This window comes from Coccidioides posadasii, chromosome 3 (assembly GCF_018416015.2).
Source record: "Coccidioides posadasii str. Silveira chromosome 3, complete sequence".
Lineage (NCBI taxonomy): Eukaryota > Fungi > Ascomycota > Eurotiomycetes > Onygenales > Onygenaceae > Coccidioides > Coccidioides posadasii.
In genome coordinates this window covers 2,015,348-2,030,882 of record NC_089409.1, presented here as the reverse complement: position 1 = coordinate 2,030,882, position 15,535 = coordinate 2,015,348, and the positions used below count along the sequence as shown (strand labels likewise).

The window sequence follows — 15,535 nt, the reverse complement described above, 5'->3', positions numbered from 1 at the left end:
TCATACCAAAAAAATTTATTGCTCATCGCTAGTGACATAGCACAGTACGTACCACATGAAATGGAGCACCGGAACGGTTTGCAGGAATTAGCCTAACCCATAGTTAGCTCCTCTTGTTGTTTCCTCAACGAAATCAGTACTAGATGGTCTGAATGATACTACCCCATCTCCGAAAGAACGACGCACGCCCCCTGACTTACCTCGCCGCCAGTGTCTTGCAAGGACCACCCCCAGAACCGGTGCTCCGTGATCCTCCGCGGATAACAGAGGTTCTAGCCCTATCATTCAGTATATTTTACTCCATAAGAGACCGCCGGACTTAGCCGGTGTGAAGTCCATTGCACGAGACGGATACTAGCATTTACCAGCCTTTTCCGTCCGATGCGGGTGAGATACGTATTTATGTACGTTCCCAACTTTGGGTGTCTCCTGCAGCAAAGCCCATACATACATATACATATGCATGCGTCTGTCTTTGCGGTGAAAATCAGACCGTCTTTCCTCACCACCAAAGCGGCCTTTGTAGAGCGAAAATCTAAAGGCGAGACTTGACCGCCTGGGATTTTGTGCGGTCAGGTAAGTTAAGTATTTGTTAGGTTTAACCACTTGTTACCTATAGTTTTCGAGAGGAAAAATGAAGAAAAGGAAATTAAAAAGAGCCTTGCGACACACCCGTTACAGGGACACCGTGTACTACAGATCAACCTTATTTGTGTTTAGGGGACGATTTCTGACCTAACTAATATTGCGGATTCGCAAACAAAACGCGGAATGTAGCCGTCTCTAAACTACCAACAGGTGAGAATCTATTTCAACATTCTGATTATTGGATCAGGTCCTCTTCGCCCTAGGGCATCCATTAGACAACCCCGTGGAAAATAAAATAAAACAAATAAAATAAAATAAAAGCCAAAGATAAAGGGGGAAAAGGGAGGAATAGAAGAAAGGAAAGAGATAAAGCCCTTTATCTCTAGAAGCCGTTTTGCAGCCAACGCACACGAACACCAAGATTGAAATCCGTAGCACCTAAACCTCCTTTCACGAAACGCCATTATACAAGGAGAGCCATATTATCCGAAAACATAGCAAGCCCCAGTCCCCCACCGAAAGAGGTATCAAGGAAAAAAATATATCAAATATTTCAAAACTCATTTTGGAGACATCCAACCGCCTCCTGGCACAGGTATCCCATCAATCGGATTCACCAATTCGCACGACGGGCCGGTCGATGAGGCCGTGCCGGTGCTCACGTCTTCCCTGGCATCTAATGGCTCACTTGTAATTTCAATCGTGGTTTTCTGATATACTTTTCCCATTCCGAAACCCAGCATCTCTAGGTCCGGCTGCTCTTGTATGATATTATCTGCCGAGCCTCGACGGTGTGTACGCTCCGTATCCCGTCGTCTATGGTGCTGGTAGGACCGACGCGAAAGCGCACGGGATGCCCGATTTTCCGCCGTCACGGTCGCGATGTGGTTGTGGTTTTGTTGGTGTCGAGCCGAGGCGTACGTTCTGTCGATATTGGACGGTTGGAAGTCCACAATGAGCGCTCGACGAGTCATCGCGTACATGACTACGTCAACAAACCCGGAGCTGGCGATCAGGGCCCCCGCGACGCAGAAGTAGACGACGCTTAGCTTGTCTCCACGGGCCATTGCCATGCGGCCGGCTGCGAGCGGAAGGGACAGGACGATGTATGCGAGCGGATAGAGAACCATGTAGCCTGTGACGCGGCGGAGACGGCGTAAGTGTTCTTTTTGCCCTCCGCTTATGAGTGGAGAAGCGGAAAGTTGTCGTCGTAGGTAGAAAAAAAGGATGGAATACATCGCTATAGAGCCAAATTCAGCAACAAAAATCCATAGATAGTGTCCCCAGAGACGGGCTGCCTCGAATTCTTCGTCGATCCAGCACTAAAAGTCGGGGTTAATACCGATTTTAGGATGGTAGGTTGTCAGGGAACCCATACCCAGGCACCACTTGGAGCAAACGTTTTCCTCCCATACATTGCCGTAGGAGTCAAGACGAGGAGGAGGCAAAACGCCCAAAGGCCAACCACAAAGAAAATAAAGGTCCGATGGGACATCTTCCTTCCCATAACAACAAGTAAGAAGGTATGAACGGCAATCGCCGTGACAAATATCCCACTTGCTGGGTCACCAATCTGCAACAGCCAACCTTGAGCGGGGCATGTCGGGGATTCGACGCTGATATGATTCCGGGCAATCCATTCTATAGAAAGAAGGAATCCGAGGGCTTCTTGAAAATCAGCGATGAGAAGGTTATAGATCAGAATGATGTATTGGTTGAAGCCGATATAGTTGGGGTGCTGCTTGCGCCAGAAAACCAGACGATATGTGATGAAGAGGAATAGCCCTACTGTCGAGATGGCTGACAACAACGATGTGACGCCAACGGCGATGAGTCCCCGACGGTGAGAGACAGGAAGAGGGTCAATGACTTTTGGGGTCATTCGTCGCTGGATAATGGCATGTCCATCGTTAATACGCCTCTGCTCAAGGATGAAATGGAGAGCGGTTCGTAAAATCATGGTATATTGGTTTGTGTCGTGCTCGTTACATCTGAACTCACACAGTCGAAGATGGTCCGGGGACAATTAAGGTGGCCTCCGGGGGGGGGTTAGGTAGGGGTCAAAATAAAAGCAGGTGTAGATTGTGGTACTTAGGTACCAAAGAGAAAACGGGTCCTCTTTTTTTTTTTGCAAGGGCAATAATGGGATTACATACGTGAGGAGCTCTTCCAAATGCAGAATATAGAGCTTTCTGCCTTATTCCCCCTCTGCCCTAAGGACAATGAATCTAATTGTCCGGTAAAACAGGGATTTACATCCCAAAATATGTCACAATCCGGGGTGTTGATGCTGAGTGGTGGCTCTAAGAATTAGAATTTAGAGCCTGGGTAACCCAGCGGAGAGGATCTGAAGGGCTGCTTGCACAGGGACTGGGAAAGGAGCATGGTCCTAAGCATCGGTCAAGGGACTATATCTCCAACATCCACTATCGGGGCCCCGTAACTGCCCAGATCCGGACATATTGACATCCCCAATGCAGTCCACTTTTGTCGGAAAAGTCTCCCGTTCTTCCACGACGGACAAAAGTCAAAAGAGTGCCTTGAAGCTAAGACGGAATCCGCTTTCTGAATCCCTGTTCCCGCGTTCAGATAGAATCTGGTTAAACTGAAGCCCACGTCCTTGTCTAACAGCCGCATGCATGCGAAACGTTTGACAGCTCAACGATCAGGCCTCTTTGTCTGAAGAGAGGCGATAAGAAGAAAAACAAGGCTCATGCCAAACGTTCTCTAAGCTTACGTTGAATCGACCTGGGGTAGTCACCATGTAACTGGGAGCTCCGAGCAGACAAAATCCAGCCTCAGGTCTCTGGCCAGATGGCCGGGGTGGACCGACTCAACTTGGCGCGGTTCCGAGATCCATTCGTCACGGTTTTTACCTGTGAGCCAAGGGTGACACAAGTCTCTGTCGCAGTCAGACGGTGACCAACCAACATAATCAGTTACTGTCGGTCAGAGCTCTCACTGATTTCTCCAGGCGAAGAATGAAGTGAATTTGCGCTGAGAGGAGGGCTGTGTGGGGGCCGGCCATTTCTTTCAAAAACCAACGGTCGGGAGCCTTCATCCAGCGCGATCAAAGTTTGCCTAGAAACGCACTTGCCGGGTTTTAAAGTGGAAGTTTGTGGCGTTGATTGCTGAGGGACAAGATCACTTGATTATGTTTCAGTGCCCGTGTCACGAATAACAGCTGACCGCGAGCAGCCAGATTGAAAACTCGCTGGATCGTCTTTTAAGCAATCTGTCTATCAGATTAATCCATACAGAACTGATAGAGTGGAGTGGATGCTCTTGTGTGGGGAGGATCTGACCAGAACCCCCTTGCGGATTGGGCCTCCTCCTTGGGGACGAGGACGAGGACGAGGATGAGCATCCGCTCTGATATCGTGCAGTCTGGCCAGGCAACTTCGCCAATCCTTCTCGAAAAGATCGAAAACCAGCCTGCGTGGAGTGGCTAGTTGCTGAAGGAAACATCCCCAAAACAGTGATCATTGGCGGCTGGTTAGTTGATTGTGGTCAATAACCCCCTGAATTTCGTGGTTTAGTGGTACAAAACAAACCCACAGGTTGGGCTCTTGGGCTAAAGTCGTATGATTGATCGGCCACACCAATAGCTCTCCGAATTGCGACTTTTGATATGAGATCGGCAATTGTACTTGCAGCATCGGCCATCAATATGTTTGGCTGTTGATACTTGGATAGTTATGACGGAATACTCCGTATACGGCCACGGAAAGCTCGCTTCAACCCTCCTATCAAGCGAAATTATGACGCCGAAGGCCGAGAGAAATATCATCTTAAGCTTTGCAATATTCGGAATACCTTCTGACCTTTCGGTTGAGCAATGCTGTCAGTTGGATCTCCCGCGGAGATGTCCTTGCCATAGATAAAACAGCAGAAAAATCAGGCACGCGTCGATTAGCTCTTTTAGGAGATCTCATCATTCCACCATCTCGGAGATTATAGATCCCATACAGTGTAACTGCTGTGAGTTTTGGTCATCACGGCTTTCCGCTCGCCTTCTTGCAGTTGCACTCCCTTTCATACGCACAAAGCGCTTATCCTGCCGGTCATCTAGCTTTTGAAACATGTACGGAGTACCGTAAAAATATTTGAAGAGCTCCTGGCTAGTTGCATCGAGGTAGATCCTCATTGTTCAAAAAAGGTCCGTATGCTTATGCCTCTTATTCCGGAAATGTTATTAAGGCGTAGCATGCCTCTTGGGCCCACTGGGGATGTTGATCTCTACGAAGTGTGTAGTGGACTATATTGCTTCTATACGTATTCCCAAAGAACCTGCAATTAACACAATTGCATAGCATATCGAAATCCCTGTGGCCGGCCATAAAATCCAGTCTTATTCGTAAGATAACTAAACATGGCACGCTTCGTCGCCGAAATAAGCATCTGAGACATTTTCTCAGGAATAAAGCAAGATCTATAATGGAGCCACTATCTCCCAGCTAGGTGTACCCGCGTGTCTGCTTCCTGTAGATGTGGTGCGCGAGCCCGCGTAGCTAGTTAATTTTACCTTAAGCGCAGCAATACCTCACGTGCACGTCAAACTCATTTGAATGCATCATTCTCTACTACCAGGCATCAAATGGGGGCGCTCTCAGGGTCGTGAGTCTGGAATATTATTTATAACACAGTTCCATCCCTTCGATGAACTGCCGCCGGTAGATTGGAGCCAACCTAGATTAGTGGCAGAGGAGATCCTCGAAGATGGGGAAGCTCCAAAAAGCCCGTTCGGATGATGGAAGCTTCATCTTCGCCATTCATAATCTGTTAATTTTTCGGACATGCATTGTAGCTGTCCCAGTTAGTTGCGTGGTTGACAGTGATACAATAGATATTGCATCCAGCTTGACTAGGTTACAACCGCACGTTGAGCATCACTCCCAATATTTTACCCTTAAACTTATCTAACGAAGTCGGTTCTATCTTCCCACCATGTCCACTGAACCAGCGTTCAAGGAGATCTCGCGCCAGAAGCTAGCCCAGCTCGACTCAAAGATACCCAAAGAATGGCGCCTTCCAGCCAAATGGATCCCTGCTGGGATGCATTCGCCTGAAGAGTCGGTTGCAAACACGAAATATGATGCCATTAATGTCATGGATATCCCGAGACAGTGCGGGCTTTTAAGCACAAAGCAATTGGAAATCACTGAGAAGTGGGATGTCAAAGGGCTATTGGGGGAGATGGCCTCTGGACGACTGACGGTCACGGAGGTGTGCGAGGCCTTTTGTAAGGTAGGTAGAAGACGATGAGCTATATAGACTCTATGCCAGTCGCTGGCATCCATTGGCATTATAATATACCTTCCCGAATTTTGGAACTATACAGATATGGTCTAATGTTCGATGACAGCGTGCGGCCATAGCTCACCAACTCACGCGGTGCCTCACCGAGCCTCTCTTCGACTCTGCCCTGAAACGTGCATCTTTCCTTGACGCTCATCTCAAGCGAACCGGAAAGCCTTATGGCCCTTTGCATGGCCTTGTTGTTTCAGTCAAAGACACATTTGATGTTGAGGGAGTTGACTCCACCACCGGCTTGGCCAGTCTTGCATTCAAGCCTGCTAAGAAGAATGCACCTTTGGTGGACCTTTTATACTCTCTTGGAGCAGTTATCATTACGAAAACCAACATTCCCCAAACTCTTGCGGCTTTGGACAGCGTAAACAATCTTTTTGGCCGAACCCTGAACCCGTTGAATCGCCAACTTACGGCAGGAGGAAGCTCGGGTGGTGAAGGTGCCCTCGTAGCCATGCGAGGCTCTATGATTGGAATGGGCACTGATATTGGCGGCAGTATCCGCATTCCGGCAATGTGTAACGGAATATATGGATTCAAACCTAGCAATGGACGAGTTCCTTTTGGCGGCCAAGAAAGTGCCATGGTGCTAGGCAGAGGGAGGACCTCGATCCAAGCCGTGGCTGGGCCGATTGCACGATCCATGTCCGACATCAACGTTGTGATGAAAGAGATTGTTCCACGATCAGAATTATGGGGTGTAGATTGTATCCCCGGGAAATGGGCGAGTGAAACGCCTGCATTAGGAGAAGGCGAGCCGCGGAAATTCACCATTGGAATTCTGCGTTCTGATGGCCGTATTCCTCCGCTTCCACCAATTGCTAAATTACTTGATGAAGTCGCCCAGAAGCTTGCCGGCGTTCAAGGCGTTGAAGTCGTGGAAATTCCAGTTCCAAAAGCACTTGGTGACTGCCAAAGCCTCGCCAATGCGCTGATGGCGGTTGACGGAGGCGGTTTCATGGTCGACCTTATCGAGAATACAGGCGAGAGTCTCATTCCTTGGCTCCAGGGCAAAACCAAACGAGGAAAACCGAAGACGTTGGCACAGGTATTCGACCTCCAAGCCAAGAGAGAAGAAATCGAGAAAGCCATGATGGAGATGTGGACGAGGGGTGCAGATCAGACAAGAAAGGTCGATGCGATCATCCATCCCGTAGCTCCGCATCCAGTCCCAGAGCTGGACAGATATAACGCTGTCGGTTATACATCGAGCTGGGTTCTGTTGGACTATCCGGCTGGTACAATTCCGGTGCGGAATTTCAACGAAGCAGACCTGGACCTGGGAAAGGAGATGGACTCTAAGATTTTGACAAGTTGGGATAAGAGAAACAGAGAGCTGTGTATGTTCTTGAAGCCTCCTGTCTCTCTTAGCTCTTGTCCGTATCCTAACAATCTTTTCAATTCCAGGGAATTCAAATACCGTGAACCGACGCGTCTACCTTAATTCACCACTCAGCATTCAGGTATTGACGCCCAAATTGCATGACTACGACTTATATCATGCCATGGATTTGATTGACAAGGCCCTGAATGGTTCGAAATCTAGCCCGGTAAAGCTGTGAAACCCGGCACCTATGACACCTCGTGACAGCTGAGGTTTATCAAATATTTATATATAACCGTATCTAAGATGCGATTCAATCTTACTAGTATATATACGTCTATACCGATGGGAGGGCAGCGGATAGCCTCGAGATATAGGGTATTCGTCTAATCTACTTCCAAATAGTAATGGGTGTATATACCTAAAGATATCAAGACGGTATTCGTCCTATATTTACATCCGCCCCTTCAAATGCGCGCCACCATCCGTCGTAATACAGGCTCCGTTAATATGGCTGGCTGCTCTGCTCGACAAGAATACCACTAGGCCGGCAATATCCTCAGGCTCGCCCAACTTCTTATTAGGGCTATGCTCTGCCAATTTATCCTTTCCCCCCTGGATCTTCATGAGTTCGTTGGCCATTTTGGACGGATAAAACCCCGGTGCAATTGCATTTGACAGGATGTGCCGCGGTCCCAGGGCGACAGCAAGGTTCTTGGCGAGATGGATGGCGGCGGCCTTGGAAACGGAGTAACTGAAGGTGGCGTTATTCCCCATGCTACCGACCATTATTCCGGCCACGGAGGCTGTAATGATGACACGGGAGGGATCTTCAATAGTGGCACGAGCCTCGAGGAGAGGAGCGAATCTAGGATCCTTGTTAGTTCAACCAAGGAGATAAGGCCGGGGATCAGAGAGGCCTACTTCTGCACACAGTAGAAAACGCTCTTGACGTTCAGATCCATGACCTTCTGGAACGCTGGCTCGGGATGTGTCTCGAACTTCTCTCCCCAAGTGGCTCCGGCGTTGGCAAACAGGATGTCGACATGGTCAGTTGTTTTCTTTACTTCGGCAACTAGTCGCTCGATCTCTGATAACTTGGAGCTGTCTGCAGGGATCGAGATGGCCCGGGCACCCGGACGCTTGTTTGGCAGGGCATTCAAAGCGGCAACAGCTTCTTCGCATGCCTTCGCTTTGCGTGAAGTAATGTAGACTTTGGAGCAGCCCGCTTGGAGGAGACTTAACGCGAATCAGTATGAAAAGAGCTACAGACGGGAGGGAAAGAGCTCTGTATGGAGATAGCAACAAACCCGCTCGCAGAGTGTAATCCCAAACCTCGAGAGCCACCGGTGACGACTGCAACCTTGCCCTCAAGGGAAAAGATGCTGTCAAAGTTTCGGAGTTTGACTTCTTGCTGTGCTGCTGCCATTGTGAAACTCAAGGGTAGCTCTATTCGGAACTGTACACTGAGTCTATAAGATCGTTTGAGAAACTGGGAATACAGCAAAAGGATTCGTAAGTCAACGGGGAGGGAGAATGTGATAAAAGTCTGGTGCTCGGGCAAGGCATCGTGGAACAAGCTCGGCCTAGCAGCTCTCAAGAAGAGTCGAGCCATTCGGCTTGCGGGGTCAACCTTGACCCGTTCATTATGCTCTGGAGGCGTTGCCGAATTTACGGCTCGGATATGTCGTAAAACTGTATCTTCCTCGGGATAATATACAGTCAGGATGGGAGGCTTCACGGACAGTCAAACGGGCGCAAACTACATAGTAAAGGCAATTGCCATTTGCACCTATCACGAAGAGCATAGTGAAAGATCAAAGAGCAGTTTGCAGAAGCGCTCCCAGCGTCCTGTCAAGGCTGCTCTGGCGGTTTTCGGTGATGCCGAGGTTCAGCCTCAGGGCCAGCCCGGCGGATTCGCGCCAAGGCCAGTATTAGTCAGTTTTCGGGCCGTGGTTATTCCGCTGAAACCAAACCTTGGAAACCAAACCTCTTAGACCATATTGGGCAAAAAAGGCCAACCGCCTGGGGGGTGTGTTCGGTTATCCATAATACGTCCTCACCTCCAAACTCGGCCTCTCGGGTGTCTTTTTCTGCTTTCAGGCCAAGGATAGTTGGTGTCGGTGGCTATGACAGTCATGCAGTGACGGTTTACGAGACCGTCACCCCTCCGCCTCAGAACGGAGTTCAATTCCTTGCCGCTGCTACTGGCGTCAGTATATCGCCGGACTGCAGTGGCCCGCACCACCCATAATTATCACAGCGACATTGGTTGTATTGTGGACAGCTGTTGATTTGATGAGTTAACAGCCCTGGTTATGAGTCGATGTTGATGTCGATGGGACAGACTCTCAGGGACGAGGGAAGCTGATGTACTTACTAAATAGCCTCCATGCCGAAGACGATATGCCACACTTTCTCCATCACCCAACCTACACCAAAATCATCTGTTGTCTGCGTCTCTGCAACCCATCTCAGCATCCGTTCATAGTCCCTTCTTGGCCTCCTCAGAATTTGTTTCCGACTAACGGCGAACTGTGCACAGCAGACTCCACCAATATGTTTCGGCACATTTTCGCGAGGAACCGCAAACAAGTCCATATAGATCTCCGCCAGATGCGCCCGCACATCGTCTCGACTAATATCGTTCTGTGTGGGATTCAGTGGATTTGCGCTGATTGGGCATCCGGGATTTTCCATGCAGCGCAGATTAACATATCCTTGAGCATCGACAGCCTCATAGCGGAGATGTCGGAGAACGTCTCGGGTTCTGGGTCCAAAGAGGTCATTGTGCCATTGCTCTTGATTGGCGTGAATGAAGATCGAATATGCAGGGAGTTCGTGGTAATAATCAATGATGAAAGATAGGTAAGCGGCTGCCTCGCGGCCTCTAGCCGATCGCGGGATCAATAAGTCACTCTCGGGCGGCGTCTCGGTCGTATAGATAAACGCTGTGTGGTTTCTAGTGATATAAGCTAGGTAAGCAAAAGGAGAGAATGGGGATATTGGCGCTGGAGGCATGAACGTACAATTCTGAGCAGGTATCATGGATCCACCGTATGTCTTCTGCCTTCGTCTTTGCTGCTATCAAAGCCTTGTGGATATTACTCTCTCTATAGCTGGGTGTATCTAGAAAGCCATTTCCAAACAGGGCTGTTAGCTTAGATATCTTAAATCTGCATAACCGCCCCACGGAGAACCACCTTTCATAAATTTCCAGTGGCACAATGTGTATGTGAGGAATAGCATGATGCATGCCACAAGAATGGACCTGATCAGTTTCATCGTGAGTGCATAGAATGTCATTTTCCATTGAAATGCATCTATGTACATCTAAATTGAATCCACTTGCCTCTCTTTCTATTCGTGTTGAGTATTGCCTGAGTTAGCTAGCTGGAAAGATCTCTGACGTAGTTGAACTTGAGGAACGGCAATGTAGGGTAACCTCGGATGGTTGCAAGTCAGAGTTCACAATTATAATTAACCGGCCGCTTCCAGGCACAAAGAAAACTCAAAAACGGAAGAGAAGCAAGGCTTTTGCTTTCAAGCAATATGGATATGCGAGGGTTGAAGGTATGAAGCCAGGAAGAGAATACAAGCCTGGGTATCCAAAATGCGGCAGCGCCTTGCTACCTACGTGGGCCCGTCGAAACCCCAAACTTCAGACCTCATTCTTTCCTTGCGCCAACTATTTTTCAGCCTTCTAAGGTAGAAATTGTGGCATGATGCATGGAAATGATATACCGATCCCCGTGGTTCCGGTCGCGACTTCAAGGTTAGATATAAGCTTCTTTCAAAGTTGGTTCCTATATTCGGTTCTCCACTCTTGACTGTGGAGCTTCAACTTGGGATCATCGTCAGGGCCTAAATAGCTGCAGGAAACAGGCTCTCATCTTACGGAGTGCTCTTGATATGCTTATCCTTTCTTCTTTAGCTTCTTCCTGGACCACTGGCATCAGCCCCCTCCTATTTCAATTTTTCCTTCTAAAGCTACGTTAAGGCGGATTGATCAATTTCTTCCTTTCCAACGTCAATCCATATGCAGTTTTCCCGTCTTTCAGCAAGCTCGATGGGGTTTCCTCCGAAATCTCTTAATTCTAAGAATCCTGGATGGATAATATTATGTAGTCAAAGATCGGTAACCCCGAAATAAGTGCCGTAGTTCCGGGAATCCTTCCCATGTAGCTCCAGCCCCGGCTGAGTTCGGAGAGATCGCCCGTTAGAACACGGCGAGAGCTATGGTCATATGCCGATTAACGAGATAAATCGGCATTGCGGCTATTTGCTGAAGTGGGATTTTGCCGATTCCCTAGTTTTGAACTGTTGCTGCGGAGTAAACTACCTGGTTAGTCCACTTCGCGGACGCCGGCATATGGACTAAGCTCATCTGAGGACCCGTTCCGGGTTCCTGCCCCAAGCACATCTGTGTGGATAAGATAATCAAGAACATCTTAGAGGCGGTGATGCTCCGAGCGCATATGGGACATCCCATAAGTCTACCCTACAAGTCGGGATTGTAGTGGAAATATCAAGAATCCTACGGAGGCTGTTGTTCTTTTGTCTACAATTTCAGAACACAGCGCGGCTTGCCGGCTCAGCCCTCATCACCCGGGGCTAAACTCCGGGCCGAGTTGTTGCGTCACACGACGTTGATTCGTATTTGTCAAGTTTGGTGCGAGCAGTACTTAATTGTGCCATATTCATCTCATCTCATATTGAAACCCCGACCGCATGGCATTTTGGTATATATAGGAACCCGGAATTACACAAACAAGGATACAAGGGGAAAAGCATAACGCCAAACTAAGAGTAAAGGAAAGGAAAACCACAAACAAAGGAACAAGATGGCTCCCTCCGTCGTTGAGGCACCTGCAGCATCCCCCGTGCCCCAAAAGCAGGGCCACGCCGATGACGCCAACCCTACTCAGAGCAGTGAGCACGGACAAGTAATCGAGCAAGTTCAGATGAACAACCGGACAGTCGCGGGCAAACAGCTCCGTATCAGAACCTATCCCAAGTTCGACACCCTCGAAGACGAGCGTCTATATCGCAAGCAGCATCTAGCAGCTGCATTTCGAGTATTCGCAGATCGCGGTTTCGACGAGGGTGTGGCAGGGCATATTTCAGTGCGAGATCCAATACTGACGGATCATTTTTGTATGCGATTTGTCTCTTTTCCCCATGGCGTCCTTAGGCAGAGAAGTAAGTCGCATAATAACCGCATCGAGCTGTAGGGTTGAATCCGCTTTCACAGCACTTTTCCCAAATATGCGTCTCTGATCTCATTTTGGTCAACGAAGACGGAGAGGTTGTCATCGGCGATGAGCCCATCAACTCGGCAGCATTCTCTATCCACTCCGAGATCCATAAGGCGCGGCCAAATGTCAATGCTGCCTGTCACGCCCACAGTGTGCATGGAAAGGCATTTTCGGTGTTTGGAAGGGAGTTGGATATGATGACACAAGATGCTCTCCGCTTCTATAAATCCCACGCAGTGTACGACAATTTTGGAGGCGTAGTGCTCGATCGAGAGGAGGGAATTCGTATTGCGAAGGCGTTGGGTGACGGGAAGGCCGTGATTTTGCAGAATCACGGACTGTTGACTGTTGGAGAGAGTGTGGATGAGGCGGCATTTTGGTTCATCAGCTTGGATAAGACTTGCCACGCACAATTGTTGGCAGATGCGGCGGCAAATGGATCTGGGTATAAGAAGATCATGATCAATAAAGAGGAGGCTGAAATTACAGCAAAACAAGTCGGGGGGCCAGAGAAAGGTTGGCTGGCGTTCCAAGGGTACTATGATGAGCAGATCGCAAAAACGAACGGTGCATTCTTGAAGTAAGCACCTTTGTACACCGGTCGTGCGAATGGAAAAAGCATCAACCCCTATTGTGCATAAGCATATCATAGTACACAATGACTGATGAATTAAACAATGCTCCTGGCTCCCGTAAGTTGGACCCCAGAAAAAATTAAAATCTGTGGGGTACTGTTGTAAAGAATTCCCACAATGTCTTATTTAGGTTTTGTGCTGTTGACAGTTAAACAGACGCAATTCATATCCCATAAATGGCGGAAAGCCAGATGCCCAAAAATTCATAAACAGGTTAAGAATCCTGTTTCTGCACAAGTTGGTCAATAAGCAGTTATACATCGGATCCACATGCCTCCAGGCTCCGAGCACCGCTGGTAAAATCAATCCTAAATATCTAGAAACTATGAACCGAACAAATACCGGCTGGCCTCTTTATATATTATTATCAATGTTTAAGGGAATCCGCCCCGCAGCAATGAAAAAAAAATGGAAGTGCTCAAGTTTCACAAGACCCAGCATTAAGCTGTTAGAGGTCGCCCAATTCGGCAATTGGATATTTGGGTTGGCGGGACTGATCCGAGTCGACAGGGCTGTATTTCTTCACGCTGTCGGGAGTAGATGAACGAATGGACGATATGGTATGCCTCTTTAGGTTATAGCTGGTTGTTGGAAGTGGCCGTGCGAGGGGAAATTCGGATGGTTGCTGCGGCATGGCGTTTGATTCTTCATCCCTCTCAACGGTAGGATCAGGAATATCAATCCTGAAGGTGTTTTGAGTCACATCTGGACTGGGTGCTCGATCAGAGTTCTTCGAGAGCAGTTTGAGCAGTTGTCGTCTCTGCAGCTCGGTGTCATCGAGGCGGTGGTCTCTGCGCCGTCGCCGCTTCCTTTTGAGTCCGGACGCTGAGAACTCATCACGCCAATGATAGAGGACGGCTATAGCGCATCCGACTGTGAAAATGGAGCATATAACGATGGCGGCGATGGCCAAAGTGTCGAGGGGTAGACTTCGAAGGACGGTATTCAAGACGAGATTTAACAGACCGGTGATACTTGAGCCGAGGTAAGCCCTGGGAAAAATCAAGTTAAATGTCACTTTCCAGATGAAGCAGCATGGGTAGGGGGTGCATACAAAAAGATAGAATCCACGAGCTCATAGGCCTTTCTCCATCTCACACAATATATTACGCAGTTAATCGATGCGACGACAACCAGCGCCAGAGATACCGCAATCAATGCTTGTCTATTTCCTCCTAAATCCGAATTCTCGTAATCCATAGAAAGAGGGAAAATCAGGAACCTGAAAGGTCGGTAAGCAATGGCCCATCAGAGGTGTCTTGCTGTCCGCAATTACGCTGAATCCTTTGGAACACGTACCCAGCCAAAAGCAGCCACGCTGAACCGCTTGCGAAGAGCTTCCAGTACCATGGCAGCTGGTCACCAAATATTCCCAGGCTGCGTCCAAGTTCTGAATAACGATGGGAGCCCATCTTTGTTCAGCGTCACGGCATTGGCATCTGAACGAAACGAGAGACGATGGGAGCGTCCTGGGTGGATGGAGGTACAGAAGTTGCGAAGCGGGGCTAACGAGCGAATCTTTGAGTAACTGAGGCGGATCAATCAGTGATAAGGGATGCCCATCGTCAGGAGAAAGAGAGGGGGGACGGGAGTTCAACAGGCGAGAGAGGGTGTCTCTTCCATTCCAGCCGTGAGGAAAGGAAAACGTCCCTGGATCTGACGGGCAACGCAAAGGCTTATGACCGCCTTAGTCATGGAAACGGATCGCAGTTGGCAGGCAGCGTCGCTTCTGCTGCAGCCGACAGGGTTCTGCGAGGTTGGCAAGCTAACCGATTAACCAACTAGTGGACTGCCAGCCCGTCAAGGATGCAGCTGAGCCCGTCGGGTGGCGTAGTGCGTCGTCACGACAGGCACAGAAACGGAGCACATACATACATACATACATGCATGCATACTTTTTGTAGGTATGCAGATAATAATAACCGTGTGAACCTGGGCAAATTTGGGGAGGGGGAAAAGAAGAATAGTAGCGCGAGAACGACGAGTCCTTCACCAAAGCGCCATTCAGCGGGACCGGTCTGGAGCCGCTGAATGGCGCTAGTTATTTGAAGGCTACTGTACTCCGTACGGAGTACTCCGCACTGCGATTCAAATAGCGCCTATCTTTGCGATGCCATAGGCCGGGCTGCCAACAGCGGTTTCACACCCGACAGCTGGACGACGAAGCGTCGAGGGACGGTGAGCCCGATCAGCCCGCGAACTTTGCAGCTATCCATGTAGCGTGGCTCGGGATGGACCCTCTTTTCTCCTCTCATCGACATCGTCAGCGTGTTTGAGTTTTCCATACTCACTAACTCGTTAACTCTTCGTAAGGCTGACGAATGGTGAGTTCTGTGAGCGAGAGTCTGTTGGTCACTGGCACAGCGAGGGCTCCACGCACCTGAGCCCCTCGCTGAACCTTTCCCAGCAGTGCCTTTGAC

At 49.1% G+C, this 15,535-nt stretch overlaps 7 protein-coding genes across 7 annotated transcripts; 3 read left to right on the top strand and 4 right to left on the bottom strand.

Annotated features, from left to right (window-relative positions):
- Positions 1 to 745: 745 nt before the first annotated feature.
- D8B26_005628 (uncharacterized protein) lies at positions 746 to 2,548 on the bottom strand (the record flags this gene model as incomplete). The annotated part of the gene is made up of 2 exons (XM_003069197.2): positions 746 to 1,910; positions 1,967 to 2,548. The coding sequence occupies 2 exons, from the start codon at positions 2,546 to 2,548 to the stop codon at positions 1,149 to 1,151; spliced, it is 1,344 nt and encodes a 447-aa protein (XP_003069243.2). The 3' UTR covers positions 746 to 1,148.
- A 2,987-nt stretch (positions 2,549 to 5,535) lies between these two features.
- Positions 5,536 to 7,495, top strand: D8B26_005627 (uncharacterized protein; the record flags this gene model as incomplete). Its single annotated transcript, XM_003068926.2, has 3 exons — positions 5,536 to 5,835; positions 5,954 to 7,238; positions 7,306 to 7,495. 3 exons carry the CDS (start codon positions 5,536 to 5,538, stop codon positions 7,458 to 7,460), a joined length of 1,740 nt encoding a protein of 579 aa, XP_003068972.2. The 3' UTR covers positions 7,461 to 7,495.
- Positions 7,496 to 7,587: 92 nt separating this feature from the next.
- D8B26_005626 (uncharacterized protein) lies at positions 7,588 to 8,789 on the bottom strand. The gene is made up of 3 exons (XM_003068927.2): positions 8,533 to 8,789; positions 8,147 to 8,461; positions 7,588 to 8,090 (listed from the first exon to the last, which is right to left on the bottom strand). The coding sequence occupies exons 1-3, from the start codon at positions 8,649 to 8,651 to the stop codon at positions 7,676 to 7,678; spliced, it is 849 nt and encodes a 282-aa protein (XP_003068973.1). The 5' UTR covers positions 8,652 to 8,789; the 3' UTR covers positions 7,588 to 7,675.
- Positions 8,790 to 8,949: 160 nt separating this feature from the next.
- D8B26_005625 (uncharacterized protein) lies at positions 8,950 to 9,219 on the top strand (the record flags this gene model as incomplete). Its single annotated transcript, XM_066124938.1, has 1 exon — positions 8,950 to 9,219. One exon carries the CDS (start codon positions 8,950 to 8,952, stop codon positions 9,217 to 9,219), a length of 270 nt encoding a protein of 89 aa, XP_065981019.1.
- Positions 9,149 to 10,390, bottom strand: D8B26_005624 (uncharacterized protein). The gene is made up of 2 exons (XM_066124937.1): positions 9,603 to 10,390; positions 9,149 to 9,509 (listed from the first exon to the last, which is right to left on the bottom strand). Exons 1-2 carry the CDS (start codon positions 10,268 to 10,270, stop codon positions 9,410 to 9,412), a joined length of 768 nt encoding a protein of 255 aa, XP_065981018.1. The 5' UTR covers positions 10,271 to 10,390; the 3' UTR covers positions 9,149 to 9,409.
- Positions 10,391 to 12,066: 1,676 nt separating this feature from the next.
- Positions 12,067 to 13,064, top strand: D8B26_005623 (uncharacterized protein; the record flags this gene model as incomplete). The annotated part of the gene is made up of 2 exons (XM_003068929.1): positions 12,067 to 12,379; positions 12,457 to 13,064. The coding sequence occupies 2 exons, from the start codon at positions 12,067 to 12,069 to the stop codon at positions 13,062 to 13,064; spliced, it is 921 nt and encodes a 306-aa protein (XP_003068975.1).
- Positions 13,065 to 13,502: 438 nt separating this feature from the next.
- On the bottom strand, positions 13,503 to 14,527 carry D8B26_005622 (uncharacterized protein; the record flags this gene model as incomplete). The annotated part of the gene is made up of 3 exons (XM_003068930.2): positions 13,503 to 14,107; positions 14,170 to 14,337; positions 14,415 to 14,527. 3 exons carry the CDS (start codon positions 14,525 to 14,527, stop codon positions 13,564 to 13,566), a joined length of 825 nt encoding a protein of 274 aa, XP_003068976.1. The 3' UTR covers positions 13,503 to 13,563.
- Positions 14,528 to 15,535: the final 1,008 nt, after the last annotated feature.

Excerpts from the sequence above, each read along its gene's own strand:
- D8B26_005626 (XM_003068927.2), bottom strand. The coding sequence starts at position 8,651 with ATGGCAGCAGCACAGCAAGAAGTCAAACTCCGAAACTTTGACAGCATC. Across the intron at positions 8,462-8,532 it reads GGATTACACTCTGCGAGCGG|TCTCCTCCAAGCGGGCTGCT; the intron begins GTTTGTTGCTAT and ends ATTCGCGTTAAG. Across the intron at positions 8,091-8,146 it reads GTTTTCTACTGTGTGCAGAA|ATTCGCTCCTCTCCTCGAGG; the intron begins GTAGGCCTCTCT and ends CAAGGATCCTAG.
- D8B26_005624 (XM_066124937.1), bottom strand. The coding sequence starts at position 10,270 with ATGATACCTGCTCAGAATTGTACGTTCATGCCTCCAGCGCCAATATCC. Across the intron at positions 9,510-9,602 it reads TTCGGCATGGAGGCTATTTA|CTGTCCACAATACAACCAAT; the intron begins GTAAGTACATCA and ends TCAAATCAACAG.